The 21,153-nt window shown below is 45.5% G+C and overlaps 1 protein-coding gene across 2 annotated transcripts in view; it reads right to left on the bottom strand.

Moving 5' to 3' along the window:
- LOC144934763 (ras association domain-containing protein 3-like) overlaps window positions 1–21,153 on the bottom strand; it is a 90,916-nt gene that overhangs the window by 25,587 nt on the left and 44,176 nt on the right. The window contains exon 2 of one of the 2 annotated variants that reach the window (XM_078860885.1): window positions 15,265–15,368. In XM_078860885.1, coding sequence (XP_078717011.1) covers window positions 15,265–15,368 — 104 coding nt within the window. Of the gene's footprint in view, window positions 1–491; window positions 1,111–15,264; window positions 15,369–21,153 lie in introns of those variants that run through there. The other variant, XM_078860887.1, reaches the window with a different exon arrangement.

Below are 21,153 nucleotides of genomic sequence, written 5' to 3'. Positions count from 1 at the left end.
ACAAAACACAGGTTGACCCGTTTAAACATAACCCGCGAAATTAAACTAAAACTTCTAAACTATTTTTATTTTACCAGGTAAGGCTCACTGAGCTATACAGATCTTTTTTTAGAAGCGATCTGGTCACAAATGACAGCTCAATTAAATGGCTTATCACGTGGAAATGTATAGCAGCCAAGTACAGTACTCGAAACGCATGTTTCTAAATGTGCAAAGAAAACCCGGAGACGGTGAAAAATCCATGCGACCATGCAGAGAACGTGCAAACTCCAAACATACAACTGGCATCAGGCTTGGGATTGAACCCACAACCTCCTGTATACCAGGCGAGGTCATTAACATATCTCCACCGCTTGACCCCCTGTACATCGAGAAGGCAGCCAGACGAACACATTAAAAAAAAGCGAGAACCCCGTGAATGGGCACAAAACTTCGTCCGGGGCCCTCTCCACCAGCTCCCGACTTGGGGCCAGATCGTGACCCTCTCTCACCTTGTGCGGATGAGGCTTTCGCTTGGGTTTCCAGAGGAAGGAGGTGCGTGCCGTATAGAACTGCTCAAACTCAGAGTCCTCGTCAAGGCTGGAGTAGCCACTGCTCATGGTGCTGCTCCAAGACATGCCGGCTTTTTTGATTTCCTCCTCCAGCTCACGTTTAATTGTATACCTAGGCGTTTGTGGTTTAAAAAAAAAAATACTCCCAACTGTGTGTATTCACTCCTGCGAGACCACTGATAAAGCCCCTTGTTTAGAGAGCCAACCTTATGTGTGCCTTGCAATAATTGACGTCAATGCTCCAAAACACCGAATCGTGTTCTCTGAAACCGGTTTTTTTATGGCGTTAAGACCAAAGAAAAACGCGCACACACTTAGATGACAACCAACAAACTTCTAAATCCCTCTCTCGCTCACAACAATTCTTCACACCGCGTCTAAACTTGAAAGAACCGCGGTGAAGACGAGAACCTCCCAAAAAAGCTGCGAAAATCTGTTAAACGTTGCTCCGAACGCCTCTTGTCGTTTTGTGAACTTCCTGCCACGACTGCCACGCGTTGACTCAAAAGCCGGTGGGGGTAGAGACAGAGAGAGGGAGGGAGGAGGGGTAGCGAACAAACTCGTGGCTCTGTGGCCCCACGCCCGGGCAGAGCAGAAATAAATGAATAAAATCCTCAATGAGGTCACCTCCTTCTCGCATTTCGCCGCGGCCAATGGGATTGAAGGGAAACGACCAATCATGGTCATCCGCCCCCACTTTTCCCACCCCATGGCCAACTCCCCACACCCACTCAACTCGCACATCCCCCCCTCCCCTGCCTACGCATTGGCTTCGTCAGCCCGTGTGGATTGACGGAGTCACTGGCAGTAGTTGTATATCCTGGGCGTGCACGAGTTAAATTGTAATTGGCGAGACGACAGCCAACCCGCCAACTGCGGTATTGCCGATGACCAAACGGTTTTCCTATCCGTTGCCCCCTCCTTACCCCCACCCATGGAAATGCGACGAGAGATTGGACGACTTGTAATCATGTTTTTTGAAAAATAACACGAGTCTGTTGGCGTCACTTTGGTGCAAGGGCTGAGGTCTTTTTTTTTAGTTTTTCATGAAACAGATTCTAGTCCCGCGCAGTGCCGTTAGAACATTTACTGTTTTAATTATTATTACTGGATAACCCAGGTCGCACTTGCAAAAAAATATGCAATGTTTCACGTGACCCGATTGGATTAATTAATCTCCCGGTTTACATTGAAGCTTTCTGTAAATCCACTCCTTGATGAAGGCTTCCCCCATACGAATGCCGTATCGGCAGGACACTTTGGTGAAAGTGGAGGCCAACAACCGGTTGGGATTTCACTTCAATGTTAGCTGTGGCCAGGAATAGACCGCTGCTGAGCTCACCAATGCACCACCACCCACCCTCAAGTAATGCCCATGTACAGTACCGTGCACTGGAGTATTCAGTTGCTTTGTATACTCCCATACAACATTTGCATGTGTAAACATATGAGTTTGACGTACATACAATTAACAATGAAAAGGGAATATGCCTGCTGTCCAGGACTTACGCTTCTCCATTTGGACAGTATATCGTTTTACACAAACACCAAACACTGATTATACAATAAGTATTACTAAACTCTCTTTGACAAACTTTTAAAATATACCGTGTATAATCTGCTCAGATAGTCTATGAATGCAATGTATTTCACAACCAATGATTAATATACCACTGCGCTACCCGTTATGCGATCATCAGTGGAGAGTGACATGACCCAATAGACCTCCCCCTTCACCAACCACCACTTACCAGAGTGGTGAAGTATGGTCAAACAACTCCCTGACCAACATTTATGGGGGGGGGGGTGCCTTCATCCAGCAGTGGATTGACAAAGGACTATCAACATTCCTACACCACGCAGCTCGGTCATGCTTCCCCATGCTCACACAAACGTCCACATTCAGAGCCTGGCCATCACTCTTTACCATGGCCAAGCCTGGGGCCACGAAACCAGATTGTAACGCTCTCCCTGTGGCACCGAGTTAACATTTGTCACATGGGTCTGAGTTCTGAGCTCAGAGCACTAAGCAACAATACGGGGCTCTGTTTTACTCTCCTTCTGAAGCTTCTCAACGTTTGAGATTTTTTTTTCGTCTTCTTCAAATGGGCGCCACACGCGTCTCTGGCCAAGGCAAGGAGAACGCCGTCGCCAAACTCAGCCGCGCTGCTGTTATTCGCGTAACAATGAGCGCCTGCCGAAGGGTCGTTCGGCAGAAGTTGAGGTTAATGAAAGTTAATTTGGGTGCCTGGATAACGGAGCGGCAGTCTGTCGCTCCGCATCGAGTCGGTTTGCTCAGGGTCAATAGGTTCTTTTGACAGAGGCACACAGTCATCTTGGCAGAGTTCATAGACGCGTGTGACAACATAAACATAAAAGAGCTTCTCGACATGAAAGTGCAGACAAAAGCCACTCGCGTACCAATGTCGAGGTCGTAAATGCAAAAGACAATTATAATTTACAGTGCTTTGTCAGTCCACTGCTGGATGAAGGCCTCCACAAGTCTATGTGACCATACCCCACGCTGATCAGTAAGTGTTGTTGGCAAAGGCCTGGACCAGAACGCTTGGTTCAGATGTCACCTGCCACTGATGTTAGCCGTGCAACCACACTTGGGTCGCCAGGTTCTAAGCGCAATGCATTAAACAACCCAGACCCTTGATTTGAAGCTTTCGTGACTGCAAGGATTCATATTCTTAAGTTTTTTCGGAAAAGTCACTTAAGTAAAAAATTAAAATTAATCAAAGTAAAATTTAAAAAATTTTAAAAAAATCACGACGTTTCGGAGGCAACACAAGCTTCCGTCTTTCACCTGAAGACGGAAGATTGTGTTGCCTCCGAAACGTCGTGATTTTTATTTTATTTTACTTTTATTAATTTTAATTTTTTACCTACGTGACTTTACCGAAAAAACCTAAGAATATCAACCCAGACCCACCACTCGGACCACCGGTTTTAAATTTACTAGGAAACATGAGCAGAATTTGCTTCTCGATTGAGTAGTTAGGTAATAGGGCCCTGTACCAAACAGGCAGATGTTACACCTTGGACAAAATGCAACAAGGCCATACTGTACTGTACTTAGCAAATGTTCTAATTAAGGTCAAGAAGTCATTGTGGCCTTAAGCCGGTGTTGTGACCACACCTCCTCACCAACGCTTTCTGCCCTCCACCAGATCCCGAAGCTGCTGCACAATAGACACACAACAATCTCCGCGATCTGTCAGAAGATTCCCGCCAACTGCTCCTAGGTCCAACCCTCGGTTGCCAGTGTGTTTGTGTAACCGACCCTCCTTTGTCCTGCTCAATGTAATGCATTGCATGGATACAGTATGTCATATCAATATATAGGCGTACTTTTTGTATACACTTTTATCTCAGTACATTAACGCCAAACCACTTTAGTTCCACACATGCAGAATTTCCGTGGTTTTTTTGTTTAAATTTTGATAAGAAAACCTTCCGCCGATCCCAAAAAAAACATATGTTCATCATCGATTCCTATATTTCCATGAATTAGTAAAACTGGAACACAAAGCTGATTGCAAGAAAAACAGGAAACCCACCCGTACATTAATTCATTAATAACCAATGCAAATGCACGCAGAATGCACAGCTCCAGGATAAGCCAGTATTCTTCTGGGACAGAGGGAGCCCTCCCCCAAGGGCTATGGTTTCCGGGCAGTGATTAGGCACATTAATAATTAATCTCACTATCCAGTGCACAAGGCCAATGCAATGTTCGGCACGCGGGGACATTAATTGGTCACTGGGTTTTTTCTAGAATGTGTAACTGATTATTAGCATTGTAACCTGTAAGCAAGAGCTCAACGTTTTGCCACACGTGATGGGCATTTTTTGTATGATCTGGCTGGTCGGCTCATTGTTCAGTTCCTGAAGAATTCGATTTCGTAAAGAAGCGTCCAGCACGTGAAGCAAAACGTCGGACATCGTGCCAAAGAGCACGCAGTACATACCCGAAAACACTTATCAGAGCTACACAGTGCAACCGTGATCATTTCCACAGTGGCACTGTTATTTGAAGCAATGTGTAACAAGCGATTTTCCGTGTAAATACGTGAGGCTTTATCCAGCATTGTATAGATCATGGCTCATTAACAATCACGACTTTAAAATAAAATGTGATTAAAATCAGCCACGTTATTATAAAACAACTAAAACTTTTTTTTATTGATTTGAAGAAAGAAAAAAAGCTCTTGAACCTCATGTGACTCAATTCTCTATGGTTGACCCCTGCTCACGAGGCTCTATGCTAGAGGGGGCCTGGTGGGTGCAGGAGGTCACAAGCGATGACACCGTAGGCCTCCCGACTGCAGTCGAGTGACAACCAAACCAATTACATCAATTTCTGTAAATTGTTAGATTTTTAGACCTTGTATTTTTTACCGTCCACAAATCACCAGCTGCTCATGTTCTTAGTCTTCTTGGTTCTTTCGGTAAAGTCACGTAGAAGGGAAGTAATAAAATAATAAAAATAAAACATAATAAAATAATTCTCACGACGTTTCGGCCACAACGCAAGCAGCCGTCCTCAGGTAAAGAACAGGTCTGTCGAGAAGATAGAGTCTGAATGACAACCCCAGACTTGGAGCGTCTATTTAAGCTGGGTTGGAGGGGGGGAAGAGCACCTTGACAAAATAATTTGCATATGAAGAGGAATTTAGCATATATATAAGCTTGTATATATGCTAAATTCCTCTTGATATGCAAAATATTTTGTCAAGGCGCTCTTCCCCCCTTCCAACCCAGCTTAAATAGACGCTCCAAGTCTGGGGTTGTCATTCAGACTCTGTCTTCTCGACAGACCTGTTCTTCACCTGAGGACGGCTGCTTGCGTTGTGGCCGAAACGTCGTGAGAATTATTTTATTATGTTTTATTTTTATTATTTTATTACTTCCCTTCTACGTGACTTTACCGAAAGAACCAAGAAGATGAATCCCTGCAGTCATGAAAGCTTTAAATCGAAAAAAAATGTTATTATTCGTAAATTTATTTCCATCCAGAAAGAAGATGCGAGCCGTCCCCACCGTTCAACAAATAATTTGGTGATACTGCCGTTGACAGCAGTGCACAAGCACAAACAACACAAACATCACATTCGTCAATAGGACAGCCTTCAAAGCTAGAAGCATATTTTTTTTATAAATAAATAAATATATGTACATATATAATATCATCAAATATATATAGTAGGTAACGTTTCGGGCAATGGCCCTTGTTAATAGCACATAAATCATAATCTATGAACAAGCCCCATTGCCTGAAAAGTTGGCTATTTTATATTTTCCATTTTAGAATGCAATGTTATTCAAGAATATTTTTAGTTTTTTTTCGCCCGCACAGTGATCAGGGAGGACTTGTCCCGATAAACCGTACTGATGATTCCGAACAAAGATGAACCCGGTGTGTAGTTGTCTTAATTTTCCAAGCGCTATCTACAATAACATGGCCAAGACCTTGAAACTTGGTCATCTAACACAAGGTTATGCGCGTGTTGCGTTTTGTTTGTTGCCCCCGCCACACCTCCCATGAGCACGGTTGGTTACGTACGGTGCAAAAGAAGTTCAACATACATGCATGCATTACACACGCAGAGTAGTGCTCTCACGTGGGAGGACTGACTGTGATAAAAACGTTTGTCAATGTGTCTCTTTCACATATCTGTACCTTCACATACATGTGTTTAAAATCCCATCAGCCATACGGCCTTCTTGGAATGCATAATTTCAGAAAGCATCGTTTCAACACAAGTAAATCTCCGGACCGCTTTCGACATGCAGTGAGTGTATCCTCAGCAGAGGCAGGCGTGCTCGAACCAACGCTGGTGAACTATTAGATATTATAGGCAAGGACCTGCCAGATATGGGTCCTAGTTCGACACGTAAATTATATTATACAAAACACGAAACAATCATGAGCATCGCTGTGGAGAACATATACATAAGACAAATGTTTCCTGCACGTAAAATATGCAAGTATCTTTTACACATCCCATCAGCAATTCGGAGGCCACCCCTCTTGGGTGTATGTGTAGGGTAGCTTGCAATGCACAGTGGTGGGTGTGTATGTGTGAACATGAGAGAAACTACAGTAGTTATGAATGATTGCCAATGACCAAAACACACGGAATGTGCCCAATCTTGTCAGATGTCGCCAACGAAGCAGGGTTAAGCCACTTACAGTGCCTGGATCGGCAAACACCAAGCCCAAGACAGTGCAGCAAACTTCATCGTCGTACTGTACTTCTATGCTCCCACGTCTATGATCCCCATTTCCACCTCATTGATAAAAGTGGTGAAATACGGTCAAATAGCCACAATGACATCATACGTGACGTGGGTTCACCTTCATCCAGCAGTGGATTGAAAGAAGGGCGATAAATCATTATAATTACTGTACTCGAATATCATTAAAGGTTGTTGTTTTTATATCTTTCATCCAAATTAATAAAATAAATATACTTCTAAAAATCACTCCAATAATGTATCTATTAACACATCGTCCAATAGTTATTCTTTTAACGTTTTTATAAGGTGCAGGAGACCCCCAACCAACAACGGCTCCGAGTCTTGCCCTTGTAAAGGACAGGGAAATGACGCCTGTGAATGAATTCATGGCTGAGTGAATGGATGAGTCAGTGCACAGGTTATCGCGTTGACTGACGTGGCCCAAAACGACTGTAAACAACAAAAACGCTATTTTTAGGTTTTTTCGGTAAAGGCACGTAGGTAAAAAAATTTAATTAATCAAAGTAAAATAAAAAAAAATCGTAAAAATCACGACGTTTCGGTGGCAACACAAGCTTCCGTCTTCAGGTGGAACCGTCGCAGCACGATTGCTGTATTGATACAGCTGTATTGATACAGCTATCGTGCTGTGACGGTTCCACCTGAAGACGGAAGCTTGTGTTGCCTCCGAAACGTCGTTTTTTTTATTTTACTTTGATTAATTAAAACATTTTACCTACGTGACTTTACCGAACAAAACCTAAGAATATGAATCCTTGCAGTCACGAAATCTTCAAATCTAGAACAAAAAACGCTACCCCGTGTCGAGTTAAGCGTCAAAGACTTAAACGAATATAAGCAGGCAAGTTCAACAAACGTGCGTACATTTTTTAAAAAAACGAGGTTGCAGTAGCCGTGCCCGGTGCTTTCCCCGCGATTGCATCATTCCCTTTGCTGTCCGCTCGCGACTGCTCCGTGGAATGTGGCGAGCGAGCGATGATCTCATGACCAAATGAGCTGCCAAGTGGCAGCCAAGGAATGCGACTTGCCACCAGTTGAGGTCTGCAGTCTGTAACCGATTTGCCTTGCGAAAGGGGTTTTTCCATTGCAGTCCCAAAAATCGTGCTCATTGTAGCACTTGACATTCTTTGACTTAATAAAATGAATATATATACTGGTAGGAACCTCCTGGTTAAACCAGCCCACAGGGGATAATTGTGTCCGTCCGTCCGTCGTGCATCCAAAAATGGCTGGGTGGGGAGGGGCTGGTCACCTCGTGAAGAGTAGGCCAAAAGATACCCCCCCTCCCTCTCCAGAGCTCTCTCGAGTGGAGGTCCTTCTGCCGGCAGTGGCATGAGTAAGGCATTTCAGGGCTGCGCCTTTAGCTCTTACCGGACAATGATCGCCTTATGGTGACAATGACAATGGTCATCCCCCCTCCCCCACGCATAGGAAAATGGAAAAACAAATGTAAATGGTTGCCGTGCTTACGGGAACTACAGGAACTGCCCTTCATTTTTGTCACAACAAAAATATAATTACGTGCTGTAGCAAGGCACGCTGGGTAGTACAATAAATAAGATGAATTAATCAATCTCAATTAGTCCATTGGCCGTTTCGAGTTACTGTACATTAATAAGCTTGTCATTTGCAACATTAAACCTGATAAGCTTCACCGAGTCACCAGGGGCTTTTAGATTCCCTCCCCCCATCATAATCTGGCACTGACAGCCTAGTGAACTATGGCCAAACGAAATCCGCTATCGACAAAGGGTTGTAAAGCACTAATATCAGTCATCATATACGTAGTATATTATACAATCATATACATACATACTATATGTATATAGAGCATACTTCACCACACTCAACAACAAAGGTTGTCAAAATCAAGGAGGGGCAGGACGAGTTCAGATGTGGCCGCTGATGTCAGCCAAGGCCGGGAAATTAACTCAGGTCACTGGATTTGTAGGGCAGTGAGTCAAACACGACACCACAACTCCCCTTCATGTTGATTGTGTACAATGTACATGATGACCAGCCCTACCGCTGGCCAGGTGGATCATCTACAGAGCAAGGGGCCGGCCATAAATGACGTCACACACCTAGGGGGGGGGGTCAGACATTTGTGACGATGTGTGACGAGGGGGGGGGGGTTGAGAAATATGACGTCACATCAAAATGCGCAACTTTAAATAAATATAGAATTGTTATAACAACACTAATTGTCATAACAACACTCCTACAACATCAGAGTACAGCGCCACATTAAATACGCACTACAATGACAATAGTTTAAAGCGATTTGAAGCATGTTTTATTTTCAAAATGGAAATATGGTTTGGGGGGGGGCAGAGCTTTGTGACGTCATATTTGAGGAGGGGGGGTCTGACTTTTTGTGACGCCCTGTGACGAGGGGGGGCGGGTGTCAAAAATCGTCCAAAATCGCGTGACGTCATTTATGGAAGGCCCCAAGCGGCTCAGCAGTGGTGAGGTTACGAGTTCAAATTCTGGTTGGTGGTTGACGCAGCCCATCATACCCCTCGGGTTGAAACAAAATCAGTACACCACTTTGCGGGGAAGCTAACAGTGGTTGTGCTGTGGATAGATTCACTCCCACCATCGGGTTTGCACGGTCGGCTTCGTACGGTGCGGAAGAAGTTCAACACACGTGACATTTTTTTTTTACCACTGGCTCAGAGCTGTACACAGAAGATAAGCGCAGCTTCTATTCTCATTTGATAAGGAACTCGGGACTATTTTTTGATACACAGTGTACTGCTGTAGCATATTTAAAAATGTGTCGTATCGCATGCATTTACAGTTCGTGCAAAACATGTGTGTATGTGCTAATAACTTAATTATAGATACTATTAATGGTTTTGGTGGATTTTCACACGGTGATATTTTTGCCATGATCAGTTATGGTAAAATGAAGAAGTTAGCTTTGCCTTTCTCTCATCCATGCCAAAACTGTAGCATGCAAAAGTACAGAATGGGGCTCAGTGTTCCTTAGTTAAATAAATAAGCAATTATTTTTTATTTTGGCAGTGGAATTTATTTTACTGTAACCTATGAGGAACTCGTATCAAGGATGCCGTGTCGATAAACAATAATCAATCTTAGCCCAATGTTAATGCCACGATTCCCACATTTTGTGTGTATTCCCCATACTTGTAATAAATGCTTAAATGGCTCTTCAGACGTATACATATAAGTGAAAAGACACTTATCGTATTTCATCAGTGACACTAATAGAATGTAATCTCAAATCAATATCAGCAATGATCTATGGACTGCTGAATGAAGGCCTCCGGAAGCCTTTTGGCATCTGCCTTGGTGTCGCATTACAAAAATCCATACAGCCCCTGGAAATTATCTAAATTCATCAACCCCATCTGCATGGTTTACACCCGCTTGGATTCGTTCCCTCCTTTGCCTGCCACTCCATCATTAGACTTTACCACTAGCACCGGTCACCATCCCTGAGAAGAACGTGTTGCCCAAGCCCACTAACTTTGCTTAACAGTCAACGCGATGTCGTCTTCAAGTCGCGTACGTGTTCTCGAATTCAGCCTTGAAAACCTGAGCAAAGTCAATTGTGCAACGCAGTTGATGCAATCCAGTTTCAGAATACGTCACCGCTGAGCGCTATATTTGGCAGTAGATTGTTACGCCATAGCGGATGACATCATGCACAACAGGTGGCAGGACAGATGTGGCTATCGGGAACTCCTACACAACACTGTAATCACATCAGCCATGCGCGCACAGCCAAGGGGTAAATGTTCGTCTCTTTCATTCGCGCAGATCAACTCAGACTCTGGTGAGCAGTTCCAGTGCTCATGCGGTGGTTTCGGAGCCGTGCACAGCTGACCGTCTAAGCACCGTTGCTGGTGCGTGCGTATTGACTGGTCACACCACGTTGGTAAGGGGGACATCACAGGAATGAATGAAGTTTCATTTATCTTGACATAACAACTTAACCAAATGCTTTCTCGCACGAGTGTAAGTGTGATTTTTTTCCCACCCCTATTTTCAGAACCTTTCCTTTTAACAGAAAAGAAATGATATTATGGACACAGGTCCTTGCTTAATGGCATGCGAGAAGTAAACTAAGCTCGTATTGTGAAAACAATCTCTAAATAAACAATGTTTGTTTGGCTCCGTTTCTACTGCAACCCATGCCTTAAACACAACTCCTCAAAAGTCATGACCCAATAGCCATGCAACAAAGCATGATTTGACGCAAAAACAAAGGTGCAAAAACACCGACATTGACAGGAACGCTGTGGTCAACCCCAAACACAAATAAATGCAGAAACTGCAATAAACCGTGCTTCTGCATATTTCATGTATACGGCAGAATGCCGTGTCCTGTACCGTCACGTATGAATAAAATATACGTGTAGTAGTTAAATCAGCCCCTCGGCTTTCCAGAACAATATTTCACTTTGAACATGAATCAGAATTGAAGCTCGGCTCATACGTGTTTCCATGCGTGAGGATTCCGGCACGCACGAGTTTCAAGTTAGCGATGGATGGGCAACACAAACAGGGATGAGTTTAACAAAGGACCACTCCCATAGAGCGTGCGCAAGAGTTCCTTTTGCTGGGATTTTTTTTCCTACTCAAACAAAATCTGGTTGCGGTAGCCGGGCTTGGCTTGCCCTGGGAGGTTGGGGAAGGAAATGAAAAAAAAGAGAAGTGTTCACACTGCGCGTAAAAAAAACAACGTCCATCCCCTGCCTGAGAGCCCCATCCGTTTTTATCGCCCAGTGCTGCCCCCCCCTCCCCCCTTCTGGTGAGCCAACCCCCCTGGGGGTGACAAGGGCCAGGAGGCGGGGGGGGTCTTGCAAACGTAGCAGAAGCCGCAGCCTTGGGACGTCAATCGCATGGCATTAACACAGGAAGAGCGGAAATCTGCAGGTAGGTGTAGCCTTGAGAAAATATCCTGAAAATGTTTCGGTGTCGGAACATTGCTCTAAGGTGTCGCACGCCTCTATACATTTTTTTTTTAGGCCCTGACAATTTTTTTTGACCGGTCTTTGTTCGTTTCTGTCTGGTCCTTTTTTTTACGTCTTCTTTACGAGTAAAGTCACCTTAACTCAACGTAATTACGTTTGCGTTATTGAACCAGGTGGCAGCACCCGTTGAGACAACCGATCGCTTTTACGAGAAACACCTGTGCGATTGTGGTTGTTGATTGATGGATGTCATTTATTTCCGCAGATGAAAGCACACTGAGATTCATTATCACTTTTACAAGACACTGACACTATACAGAATGATGATGGCCGATGGGAAAAAATTGCAACAGTAGCAGACAAAGAATGGAACGCGTCAACTGGGGAGATGCAGCCATGAAATCAGTTCGTGTGCAGGTGCCAGGTGGATTATTACATCGCAGAATCACGAGGGGTGGTGGCAGCGGCGGCTTGGGGAAGCCTTCATGCAGCAGTGGGTTGACCATGGCTGATGATGATGGTTAATGAAGAGCCAGGTAACATTTATTTATTTCAACTAATTAATTATCAGTTGACGATGCTGCTGCTGCTACCGACAGTGACAATGATGGTGATTCCATTGCTGCTGCTGCCACTGGCATTGATGATGCAATGAGTTGGCTTTAACTAAGACACACCATCACTCGTGGGCCTCTTCCTCTGTCTATCGCCTGCTGTGAAATTTGGAGTTCCTTGCTGAACTGTGCAGGAGGCCCCCACCACTAAGCACCGAGGCCTCTCCTCATCTCAAGAGTGACAGAATCGGCAAATCTGCAGCCAAGCACCACAAGCTATCTGCATCCTGTCCCGTGGATGCAAAATTTCCCACAATTATAACGCTGCGGCAGGAAAGCTGCTGGATGTTTGTTTTGTTAACTGTTTCAGATTTTTTTGTTGTTGCCCCCCCCCCTTCTCCCTCTTGATATCCCTCGGAGACTGCGGCGACAATTTTCACTGACACGTAGCATTACGTGGCCGCACAATGTCTCGCGTGTAGTTTTAGTTTACCGCAAGACGCTGGGACTGTGCCATAACAAAAAATATTTATACTGTACATAATTTGACATCCATTTTCACAGAAAGCTGGGCGGGTTAAAGAACGTATTGTATTTGTTACGGAACAATAATATATAAATGTAAAAAAACATAAATTTCTTGACAAAATAACCTTTCCATTTGGTCGTGTTTTCCCACAGCCAAGTTTTGCGACGACCAGGGAAGTCTCAGCCCATAAAATCACTATTAAAATGAAAACCTGGGGCTTTGGATGGCTCGCAGTACCTTGTTATGTCATCCTTCTAAGGAGACCTGACCCTCTGTGATTCAAACACTGTCGTGCCTGGCCAAAGGCCATTACAAGCACCGTGTCGCTGTAAAATCTATAAACCGGCGAGGTGCCTCTTAACACCAAGAGCCAGCGCAGTGATCAGAGCAAAGCAATGAAACACACGGTGGGTGGGTGGGTGGTGTGGGAGGCACTGCCTCGACAATTCTCCTGAATTATTCAACTCCTCCTTCCCATCCTTGCACCACTTCACAGTCTCTGTGGCCCCCTGCCCTTTACAAGCTGCCCCCTGCCCACACAGCCACCACTCCCCAGTGCGCCCTGCCCTTTCCGCCTCCTTTAAAAGTCGTCGCCACGAAAGTTGCATTTTCATTGTTGTCCTTAACGCCTGTGATTGCTTTTGGCTGACCCACCAATGTTTGTGTGCGTACATGTGTTCAACTTCTTTCGCACGGTGCATAGCCAAACCGTGGCAATCGTGTGCACACTTGTTGCTTTTCTCCAGATTAATGATCGCACCCGCCCTTCACTGCACGCACGCGTCCATTGTGTGTTCTGGTGTACGTTCAGAATATGTGATCGAAAATGTTCGTATGGATACTGAACCAATGAAAGGAAACTATCAAGTAACCGATCCGATCCGCAATGTAACCAATAACCAGCGGGAACCCTTCGTGAGTCGGACACCCCCACCCCAACCTCCAGAGCGTGGCTGTGCCCCCCCCCCCCCCAAGGCCACTCCAGTGATGTCTGCCTCGGCATTTCCCACCGCCCGGTTCTCCTACCACAGTGTTCTTCATGACACGGCCGGGCCACTGTGGGCCCCTGGTGGTGGCCTTTAATGCGGCCCCTGACGTACAGCCCCTGGCAATGCACAACATGTGACAACACCCCTCCCCGTTGCAAGCGGTGTCGCGGCCCTCACACCGATGTCTTATCGGCGAAAGTGGGCCCCCCCCCCCACTCTGAAAACGAGTGAGGAACAATGATTTAGCTTGTTTTGATATGTAGAGTATTACAGTATTTTGGGGAAAGTGCTGTTAGCAAGTAGCACCCGTGAAGGCCAACACGGCACACGACATCCACCACTCCCCAATCACGCTGCCACTCGTAACAACTTGCTTTAGTCCACAGTTGCCAAGTCTCAGGTAATGAAGGGAGGGGGAGGGGAGGAGGGGGCGGTGATGAGGAGGTGGCGGCCAAGGTGGAGTGAGGTGGAGTGAGGAACAGTGGGCGTGAGGAACACGAGGAGCGAGCGGGTTATACGGAGAGCGAGGAGGAGCGAGCAAGGAGGAGCGAGAAACCACGTCGCTCGCTCCACGCTCGAGGCTGATGTGGCGGTGGCGCCGTTCGGCAAGCCTGCCGTGAACGCCGGCGCTCGCTCGACAGCTAAAAACTAGCCCCAGGAAAGGTCCCATATTGTAGCTGCTCGCCCCAAGATATAAATGCCCCCTCTGATAGTGCATTGTCTTTGTGCTGTTCGCCTTTTGGCGCCCTCTGGTCTAACACTGTTTGAGACGAGGCTCTAAAGAAAGCTGTCTCTGGCGTGGACCAATCAGTTTCAAAGACAATGCTATATATAATTATCAGAGCATGTTTTTTTGTTTGCATGTTCACCACAAGTACGTGTGGCTAATGCAGACAGCATTCCTTGAATGAGAATTCTGTTTGGTGTATTAACATTATGACACCTATAGTAGTAGGTTTTAACCCTTGACACTGGTACAAAAACTGACACCTTTATACAAGGCATCATGTTTGCAATAACCACAACACAAGCAGTCAAAATGCAAACAAAAAGAAACAACTCTGATAATGATATGCACTGTCCTTGAAGTTGATTGGTCCACACCCGAGACAGCTTTTCTTAGAGCCTAGTCTCCATTGGTGTTGGACCAGATGACGCCAAAAGGCGCACAACTCAAAGACAGCGCACTATCAGAGTATTGAGAGCTCGGGGTAAGCATTTACACTATGAGACCTCCTTGACACCTCCTGTGTTATTGCCAGAAAGGGTAAAACCTATTGCTATAGCCCAGGAGGCCTGTAGAGAAACGGCCGACGCATTAAGAGGAAGGGGTCGCAGGGTAGAACCACCCCGCGTGACCTCCAACCACCCCCTTGCTCCGGCGATGCCTGCCGCAGCATTTCCCCCACGGCCCGCTTCTCTCACCTCGTCGAGTTCCTGCTCGGAGGTGCTGCCCAGCTGGGAGCGCTGCCTCTGGCAGTCCAGTCGGATGAGCTCGCGGCAGCGGTGGTGGCACGTGAACTTGCAGACTGCACTCACGAGCGAGGGCGACAGCACGCGCATTCACATTTAGTATGAGACGACAGTTTCGTCTCCGGTGCATCAAATGTAAAAGTATCCATGACACCACCCACCGGACCTACGGCCTTCTGAGATTCAATGATTGCAGCAGTATTGATGCGGTACAATAATAATAATAGTTCAATTTGTAACGCGCGCAAATTTGCAGACGTAGTGGACGCACATCAGAGGTGCGGAGCCAAGCTCAGAGTCGCTGGAAAGCGTGCTTCTAGAGGTGAGTTTTTAAGTCTCTCTTGAAGGAGGCGATTGAGGTGATGCTGCGAATGTGCAGAGGGATATCGTTCCAGACTGTTGGGGCTGCCACCGAGAAGCGGCGCAGTGTCTCATTCTCTTAGGTTTTTTTTCGGTAAAATCAAGTGGAACCGTCACAGCACGATTGCTGTATCAAGTAAGATACAGCAATCGTGCTGTGACGGTTCCACCTGAAGACGGAAGCTTGTGTTGCCTCCGAAACGTCGTAATTTTTATTTTACTTTGATTAATTTAAATTTTTACCTACGTGACTTTACCGAAAAAACCTAAGAGTATGAATACTTGCAGTCACGAAAGCTTCAAATCTAGAATGCAGTGTCTCATCAACAGAGTCAGGCTGCCAGACGTTGCAGGCAAGCACCCATTCTCCTTAAGATATTGGCCCTTGTTCAATACAAAATTATATAATAAAAATAATAATTACTGTGCCACAAGAAAATTTGTGTTCCTTGGTAGCAAGTGTTATTTCCTAATTGCTTATGCCTCAAAAGTACAGAACATGGCTATTATTCTCCACTACTATTGCCATTACATTCAGTGATATAGGGGAATTACGATTTACGAGTAACATTAGTACAACAAACATTACTAAAGATTTTGTATGGTCTGGTACGGGAGGAGGTCCTTGGGGGTTGACACCACGAGTTACCATCAGAGGTGGGACAAAGTCATTGTTATGCAAGTCCAAGTCGAGTCGCAAGTCATCAAATTCATGACTCGAGTCTGACTCGAGTCCAAGTCACATGACTCGAGTCCACATCTCATAGGTGGGACAAAGTCATTGTTATGCAAGTCCAAGTCGAGTCGCAAGTCATCAAATTCATGACTCGAGTCTGACTCGAGTCCAAGTCACATGACTCGAGTCCACATCTCATAGGTGGGACAAAGTCATTGTTATGCAAGTCCAAGTCGAGTCGCAAGTCATCAAATTCATGACTCGAGTCTGACTCGAGTCCAAGTCACATGACTCGAGTCCACATCTCATAGGTGGGACAAAGTCATTGTTATGCAAGTCCAAGTCGAGTCGCAAGTCATCAAATTCATGACTCGAGTCTGACTCGAGTCCAAGTCACATGACTCGAGTCCACACCTCATAGGTGGGACAAAGTCATTGTTATGCAAGTCCAAGTCGAGTCGCAAGTCATCAAATTCATGACTCGAGTCTGACTCGAGTCCAAGTCACATGACTCGAGTCCACACCTCATAGGTGGGACAAAGTCATTGTTATGCAAGTCCAAGTCGAGTCGCAAGTCATCAAATTCATGACTCGAGTCTGACTCGAGTCCAAGTCACATGACTCGAGTCCACATCTCATAGGTGGGACAAAGTCATTGTTATGCAAGTCCAAGTCGAGTCGCAAGTCATCAAATTCATGACTCGAGTCTGACTCGAGTCCAAGTCACATGACTCGAGTCCACACCTCATAGGTGGGACAAAGTCATTGTTATGCAAGTCCAAGTCGAGTCGCAAGTCATCAAATTCATGACTCGAGTCTGACTCGAGTCCAAGTCACATGACTCGAGTCCACACCTCATAGGTGGGACAAAGTCATTGTTATGCAAGTCCAAGTCGAGTCGCAAGTCATCAAATTCATGACTCGAGTCTGACTCGAGTCCAAGTCACATGACTCGAGTCCACATCTCATAGGTGGGACAAAGTCATTGTTATGCAAGTCCAAGTCGAGTCGCAAGTCATCAAATTCATGACTCGAGTCTGACTCGAGTCCAAGTCACATGACTCGAGTCCACATCTCATAGGTGGGACAAAGTCATTGTTATGCAAGTCCAAGTCGAGTCGCAAGTCATCAAATTCATGACTCGAGTCTGACTCGAGTCCAAGTCACATGACTCGAGTCCACACCTCTGGTTACCATACTGGGTGACACAAACCCTAGTGATGCCACCGACTGTATGTTCAACTTCCTTCGCACCGTACGTAGCCAAACGTTCTAATCGTAATTGATTGAATAAAAAAACCAGGACATAATGAGAAGAAGAATTTCTCACAACCCCTGAAGAGGGGAGATCTACATGTGACCGCACTGTCTTGAGTGGACTATTATACAAATGAGGTATTATGCCACAGACGAAAAGTGGAGCTTTTATTTCAGATGTTCTAGGACAGCTACCCTAAACAGGGGACACTCAATAAAAAAAACCAAGGCTGATGAGAAAGCCAGGACAAGTGGCAACTCTGCTCGGCAATTGCGAGGTAATTTAGAATGCAGAGAGGTTCCAGCATCATTGTCATCGCCACACTAGTTTGGCCCTGTTAATGCTTGGTCAGTCATTTGACTCCCTCTCGTGGCCAAATTGTTATTACTCTGGTCAATGTGGTGGTCCATTGCTCCCTCTTGCCCGATCAACAAATCCGCCGTTCTCTGGCTCAGCCGCATCTTCATTAAACTGGAGTCAGTGCCGGATTATCCTAGTAGCAAAAGTAGCTACATTTGCTACAGGTCCTGCACTTTCAAGGGCCCCGCGCGAAATGCTTTCAAGCTATCAATTCCGGTTCAGTGATTCTGCACTGCTCTATTACGATAGTACTATACTGCCTTCAACTTTTATGAACGACTGGGTGTTTACGGTTAGCGATTTCAAATATTATCTGGCTGTATAGCAAATTAAAAAATACAATTACTTTACTATGCAAGTAAAACATTTGTGTGTTTTAATATGAATGTTTTCTTATATTTAGGGCCCCTTTATAACATAATGCTACAGGCCCCGCACCAGTTTAATCCGGCATTGACTGGAGTATTATGGTCGTCATTGCCCAACCAGCTATCCAACTAACGCAGTACTGTATTTTTTCTATCAATTCACATTCGAATAATCGTTTACGCAATAACATTAAAACACGATGTTGTACTATGATATTAGGGCTTTTATTTTTTTCTATTTAGCACGGCAAATTTAAATATTTGCCTAAAGTGAAAAAGCCAGTAAATAATTATGGATTATTTTTATGTAAGCTGTAAGATGTGATACATTTGCACATTTATAACAGTCTTCTCTGTAAGACTGCCAGTACCTTAAAGGGCGCCCCGGTTGCAAGATGTTAACTACCTCGCCTGGTATACAAGAGGTCGTGTGTTAAATCCCGACCCCGACGCCATAATATTTAGAGTTTGCGTGTCTCTCTTCCCGTGGTCGTGTGCATTTTTTTTCCGGGTCCTCCGGTTTTCCCCTCTACATTTAGAATCAACGTCACGCGTTTAGAGTATTTGGCTGCTATACATTTCTACATGATAAGCCACTTCGTTGAGCTGTCATTTGTGGCTAGGTCGCTTCTGAAAAACAGCTACACATCTCAGTGAGCCTTGCCTGGTAAAATAACAAACAAAAAACTTTAGTTGAATATCTTAAGTGGAGTGTGACACCAAGCGGTTCACGATGGGCCAATGATGTTTTTCCACTAGGGGGCAATAACGGCATGCGGTGTTTCGTGAAAGGTCTGACTCCTAAAGTCGGTGCACGTTCCCATGGCTCAGCTATATTTTGAAATCCACTTTATTATCGTGACTGGATTATCAAAAGTGGTAATATCGTCGTCGTCATTAGCAGCAGTAGCAGCAGCAGCAGTAGCAGCAGCATAAATAGCAGTGATATCAGTCGCAGCAACAGCAGCCGTCGGGGTGTAAAGAATCACCCCTGGTGATTTGATGAATTATATATCCCACCCCACGTAACATGACGGTTGCCTGATCTGTGGTTGACCTGACCCATTCACACTTTTGAGTGGACAGAGGCTGTGTGGGATTAAAAAATATATATATGCACCAGTGTTTCAATTTCCGCAGCAGGAGAATGAACCGGTGATCTCCGGATTGCCGGGTCCAGTATGCTCACCAGCTCACCATTATGCAGCACCATGGCCGCATCACGCAGAGGTCTACCGTGTGGCATTGTAAAAGGGGGCTTCGTGCTCACTTGGTGTCACAGGGCTACAATCGTTTCACCAAGACCTGCACGGGCAAGAATGATGCCGCTGTTATCATTTTCACTGTCGAGAAACTAGAGGACACACAGCTATTCTGCAGAAGACAAGGGCAACGACTCGGACATGTGCTAACACGATCGTGACGACGATGATGTTGTTCACACAGCAATGGATTATGTTTGTACTGCATCTTGATAAACGAATACAGAGGCGGAGAGGTGGTGTGGTGGTTAGCGCACTGCACCATCAACTCGGTGGCGACTTCATTTAATTTTCATTCCCCCGGCTAACATCGATGGTGAGTGATATTTAAACCGGAGTTGAGTGATATTTAAACCAGTGGTCAGTGATATTAAACCGATGGAGAGTGGTATTTAAACCGATGGTGAGTGATATTTAAACCGGAGTTGAGTGATATTTAAACCAGTGGTCAGTGATATTAAACCGATGGAGAGTGGTATTTAAACCGATGGTGAGTGATATTTAAACCGTTGCTGGTCGGTCGTCGCCCATTCGCCAATCCCCACTGACCAGCGGGTGTGAAGTATGGTAAAATAACCCCCACAATCGGACACAGTACGTGGAGGAGGCCTCATCCAGCAGTGGATTTAAAAAGGGCTGTAAAAAATATTATTTTAAGCCAATACCAGAGGACATGTAAAATTATGAGAATAATCGTGTACTGAACACTGTAAATCTAAGTTAAACTTTAAAACGATGTAATTCACGGAATAACATAAAATGCACGTTAATGTAAATTGTGATTGGTGTGGATCTGTAAAGTTAAAACAATAAACATTTGCAGATTAAGTCACTACGAAAGTGATATTTAAAGTTTGAAGTGAAAGATGCTGCAATCGTGATTCAGAGGAAGTTTCGAAAATAAGAGGAACTTTCGACCTCAACATAGAAACTGGGAATTTCTCTTTTGTTTTTGGAAGAGATTTTTATCACGTTATTTGCGTATTTCAATGAGCGGGGGGGGGGGACCGGTCAAACCAGCCCAGTGGCGCGCGCGCGCACACGCGCACACGCACAAAGACAAATATCCCCCGTGTAGCCCACGTAGGCTATTGGGGCAAGTGCTGTTTTGTTCGGCCAGCATGTCACTTGAGGGGTTGGTGAGGCCAGTACCACAACAGGCCGCCGTTGTCTCTGCAGTTTTTGATATTTACCTTTTGTGACCGAGTCGACCTATGGGAGGCCAATAATCGGTTCAGACAATCGCCTACTGACGCAAGCCGTGGCTGAGAATCTAAGTCAAAGAGCCCCGAATGTATCTGCGCCACGAAGCTCACCACCACCACCACGACACTCACCAGCTCCCTACAACAAAGACGCACACGAACACACAACACACACACGCGCGAGCGCAGGTGTGAGCTCGTATCGTACACCTGCTTTTGCCCCACGAGGTATTTCTGGGGGGGGGGGGGAGGGGGGGCTACGAAGTTGGCTACCGACCAGCCCCTGCCCTTCGCCCTGGTGCACTGCCAGGCCACCACACGGGAGGGGGGGGGGCACCGCCGCGAGACGGCA

Source organism: Lampetra fluviatilis, chromosome 11, assembly GCF_964198595.1.
Source record: "Lampetra fluviatilis chromosome 11, kcLamFluv1.1, whole genome shotgun sequence".
Lineage (NCBI taxonomy): Eukaryota > Metazoa > Chordata > Hyperoartia > Petromyzontiformes > Petromyzontidae > Lampetra > Lampetra fluviatilis.
This window is presented reverse-complemented; position numbering and strand designations above follow the sequence as displayed.